The sequence below is a fragment of the Pyxicephalus adspersus genome, chromosome 6 (genome assembly GCF_032062135.1).
Source record: "Pyxicephalus adspersus chromosome 6, UCB_Pads_2.0, whole genome shotgun sequence".
In the NCBI taxonomy this organism is placed as follows: Eukaryota; Metazoa; Chordata; class Amphibia; order Anura; family Pyxicephalidae; genus Pyxicephalus; species Pyxicephalus adspersus.
Window position 1 is genome coordinate 32,966,349 of NC_092863.1, and position 4,973 is coordinate 32,971,321.

A 4,973-nucleotide genomic window follows, 5' to 3' on the forward strand; every position below is an offset into this window, starting at 1 on the left:
ATCTATATAGTAGATGCCTATGTGAGGCTCAGTCTGCAAAGTATACACAACCGCCAGATAATGCTGAACTATAGTAGTGCAAAAAACCAGGACTACAGTGCAAGACAGAATGAAAAAATGAAAGTGTCTGCTGAATCAGCTTTCCTTCTTATTCAGCCTGGATTGTAAGAGACTGACATCACTGACACTGCCAGCAAATGTGAGGAGTCAGGCTGGTGCACTGTGGCAGGTTGAGGTCCTCCAAGGCGCTAGAAGTTAATGGAAGTCTGGTTGAAAAAGGGGGGGGGTCCAATGTCAATTGTGGGGAACTTTTAGGTGATAAAGCAAGTTATTGTGGTTTAATAATATGGTTGTGGATGGGCTACCTAAATAGAATATAAAAATCTAAAAAAAAACTTAAAAACAAAATATCATTCAGCACACTTGTATTTAGTTTATAGACAAATATAAATTCAATTAAAGTTAAAATGTAATGTTTAAGTTAGAAGTCTCAGAGAATGAGACATAAAAGGTAAGCAATAAATAATAAGTATAATACATAAAATATATTCCAGCCACCCTGAATGTATGAATGTTTCAGGATAAAATGTTATGAGCAATCCTGAGGATCTCCTGCACCCTTGTGGTATAAAGCGGGCTCTGATTTTATGTATTTGTATGGAAGATACCACTTTTTAATCACTGTGTCTCTAGCATAATAATATGTGGCTGTGTCTTCCACTTTCACATTGTCTATTTGTAGATATGCTGTGTTTGCAGAGGTGTCAGATGTTATTGTGAATCTTCCCTCATATGAAGAGGAATAATGTGTACTTTCAACCTCAGGATCAATCCACCCAATCCATGTCAGTCCTCCTCCTGGAACTTGTTGAACCCAGTGTATTAAGTAGCTTTCAATATCAAACTCACTTCCTTTACAGGACATCTTCACACTCTCTCCAGGTTTTTTAACTTCTGAAGTGGACTGAATAAGTGATACTGACATGACTCCTGGATAAGAGGAAAATGTTATACATGAGAAACTATTATTATGCCATCAAAATTATTTACGCCTTTCCTGACCTGACTTACCAAGTAGTGAGGAGAGACAGAGCACACAATACAAAAGAAACATGTTCTGGTATTGTCTATCCAACTACTGTATGTCCTGGACACACCGCAACCTTTTACTGGAACACTACCACATCTGTTTGCCTTTTTATGGCAGATATGAGAAAGGGAGGAGAGGCAAAATTTGCATAGGATGCTGGCAACATTATTAAAAAAAAATGTAAATGTTTGACATCATAAGGACATATACAGGGCCTGTATAATCTTCTTTTAGGTTGAAGAATACACATAAAAGGGGCCCTTGTTTCTGTGTATGTATTATTTATGTACACAGGGGTCTCTATATTCTCCCATTACATTCTCAGGCTCTGTTTCCTATTTCCTGGAGCACAAAAGGTTCACATAAATAGGTATTCAAAGTTTGTAGAGTATGTAGCATAAAAAAAATTTATAACAGATGGAAGAAGTGAAGAGTAGGCTTGTTGAGGTCCCTGTATCTTAGGTTTTAATTTGAGTCCATGGTACAAGTTCTAGTTTTATCGGTACATTCCAACTCAAACCTGATAGAACCAGTCAGTACAGAAATAAAAAAAAAATTACGCTTGTGATTGAGAATACAAAAAAAAAAAAAATTGCTTTCCATTACCCAGATAAATATAACATTATTCGGTAATATAATCTTCACTTTATCCTGCAAGTAGAGTTTTAAAGGTTTTTAGATTTTTTTATTCATCACCTTACTTCCTTTGAGTTTGCAAACTACAATTTACACACAAATAAATCATCTAGACAACAATGACTTCAATATATTTCTGCTAATAGTGATTCAAGTTATTGAATCATAGGGTGTACTTATTTTTTTTTTTTAGTAAATAAATAGTGACACTGTGGAATACGTTCTGTACCTACCATAATGCAAAATTCAACAACAAGAACTATACCTACTTTCAATCAACAACACAGATCCATATTTCAAAAACCTATTTTACAAGCTGACTCCCAAGCCAAGATTTTCATAGGAAAACGACCACAAGTAACATTTCGCAAAGCACCAGTCCTAAAGGACCAACTCGTAACAAACCATTTCTCCTCCTTAAACACACCAGCCATCAATTATACCAGGGACACATTCAGATGTGGATGGTGCCCCCGGTGTAAATGGTTATTGGAATCTATGAACATTATTTTACCGATTGGCCAAACACATCATCCCAAACACTAAATATATTGTACAACTCTGGGTGCCATATATATAATAACATGTATGTGCGGAGCATTTTATATAGGCAAAACCAAGAGAGCGTTTCGTAAACATGTCTATGAGCGCATTTATGCCATTAATAATGGGAAAATTACTACTCCATTGAGTTATCACATGGCAACAAAACATGGATTTAACCCAAAAGGATTAAAATGTTTTTGGACTGAAATATATCCCCCCCAACCCTCAGGGAGGTGACATTGATACCCTCTTCTAGCAATAAGAATGCAAATGGATAGTCACTTTACAGGCTACCAAATATCCAGGTCTAAATGACATGTTGAGTTTTAAGCCATTTCTCCCTAAACTATAACTTTATTCTTGCTCTTCTAACCTGTCTTTATCTATAAGACCCATCATCTGGTGGTTCAATAATCAAACTTACAGACTGCAGGCTTAATTTGTTGGGATGAGAGAGCAAGTTTTTAAACTCAATCTCATGGCGAATTCTCACTTACCGATACTGTGAGAACGGCTGGTGTAAATTTGCCAATCGAGATTGAATTTTAATTTTAATAAACTAAAAAAAAAGGGGGACTGTGCTGATCAATGACTGTATTCTTTGATCAGCTCAGTGTGTGATCCCCGGCACTAGAGGTTAAATGGGGACAAGTCTCCCCATTCAAAACCTCTAGTGCTCTCTGAAAACTTTCCTCCAATCAGAGAGCACTAGAGGTTTTGAATTTTGACGCCATTTAACCTATAGTACTGCGATCCCTGGGCACTAGAGGTTAATATATTAAGGTAAACACTACAGGTGTGATTGTTATTCAAAATCTTTTATATTTCATCTAAATAAAAATAACCTTTCTAAGTATGTCTGCATGCCAACCAGCCAATCAAAATGTTTTGCCCTTCTGTAAGAAGATCCCATCATGCCAAATGTAAGCCTAAGATTTGTAAGCCACAATGCACCCATGGACTGTTTCTAATCAGATTGGCGTAATAGCAGCAACCATTTCTATTACCAAGCTTTAAATATAACCAAAGGCATTTTTTTAGTTGGAGTGGTATGGGAATGGGAACAATGGGAATAATTGTAGTCTCTATCACACTGAGATCAGCAGTGTGCATCTGACATCTTTAGATCTATACTTAAATCCTCTGACCTTAGTCAACCAAATAAATAAAATAAAAGCCAAAAAGGCCACAAACTTAAACTTTTTTTTTGCCCAAGTAGCTATTATTCAGAAAAATGTTCTCCTAGTTATCCTTTAATGTGTCAGGTTTTGTATTATTTAGTCATGGTAGAACTAGACTTATTTCACCATGTATCACTGCTAAGGAAAAGAACCTTTAAAAAATGTCTCTGTTGCTAAGTGGCACAGTTTTGTTTATATTTTTATTTTAATAAAAAGTCCATAGTCATGTCACTTACTGTCCCTACCATAGCTATTTTGTCATTAACACAAACTATGGCTAATTTTGGGGGAAGCCAATTAACCTAACTGAAAGTTTTTGAAATGTAGGAATGGCGGAAACGTACACAAACACGAGGATAACCTGCAAACTCCATTCAGATAGTGTCCTGGTCGAGATACGAACCTGGAACCTAGTGCTGCAAAGGCCACAGTGCTAACTATTGAGCCACTGCACTGCCCATGACATTATAAACACATCATGAGAAATATACAGCTTAGGCATTGTGATTACATGACTGTCACATGACTTTTGTTAATGTTTCCACATTTCACCAAGGTAAATCCAGCAATGTTGTTCCATCATTAGTTTTCAAACATCCAAAACACATTATATTCATAGAGTTGAAAATAAACTACAGTAAGGATTCACTAATTAGCAACTTTGCATAAGTAAAAGACATATGTATGGGTTGCTGTATTTATTGGCTTGGTATGCTGCATTTTAAACAGGGCTCAAATAGAAGTTCCTCTCTGTGCTGTGTCAGGAGAACAATAATACATTGCAGAGTCTGATACAGTCACCCTGTCAATCTTTAGCAGGGCAGTGGATCCACGTGTTGATGGAGTGACTCTTCCCTTGAAATCATCATTGATATAAGTAGTATGTCCAGTTCTAAAGGCTGAAATCCAAACCATTTTACCATCAAGTTCCAGCCTGAACCAGTGCATGTGATGATCATTAATATTATACCCACTGACTTCACATTCTAACTGAACAGACTTTCCAACTTCTGCAATTTGGTCATTGTTCTGCGTTAACACAATGGATGCTGATGTTCCTTTGAAAAACAAATACAGTATAAGGACATTGTAATAATGATCTACATTAACCTTTATTCATTAAATAAAAGAATACTTTTTTTCTTTTCAAATTACTAACTTACCTGATAAATACAGAAAACACAAATAAAATATAGCCAAGTCCATCCCAATAGCCTTTCAATTCAAATCTATAAATCTCAGTCTGGTAATGTCTGTGTAAAATAAACATAGATAATGTTCTATATTCCATGCTTATAAAGAAAACTGATGCTTATTTGCATAATCCTATTTTACATGAAATGTTCCTAAACTTACCCCATTATATTGCAGACTACAGAATAAAGAAATAGCCCACAAAAACTATTAGAATAGAGTGTTTAGAACCACTTTGGGCTTATACTGTTATCCATGGCTCAATAAAATCATGTATCATGTCTTTATGTCATGAAGATTCTGCTGTTAATAGAGAGCAAAAAGGG

General features: G+C 35.8%; 1 gene segment (V, D, J or C); it reads right to left on the bottom strand.

Moving 5' to 3' along the window:
* Positions 1-4,674, bottom strand: part of LOC140333452 (immunoglobulin heavy constant mu-like) — a gene marked incomplete in the record, with an annotated part of 720,383 nt that extends 715,709 nt beyond the window's left edge. Inside the window, 2 exon segments of the C gene segment in view lie at positions 4,233-4,511; positions 4,617-4,674. Coding sequence covers positions 4,233-4,511; positions 4,617-4,659 — 322 coding nt within the window.
* Between the last annotated feature and the right edge of the window lie 299 nt (positions 4,675-4,973).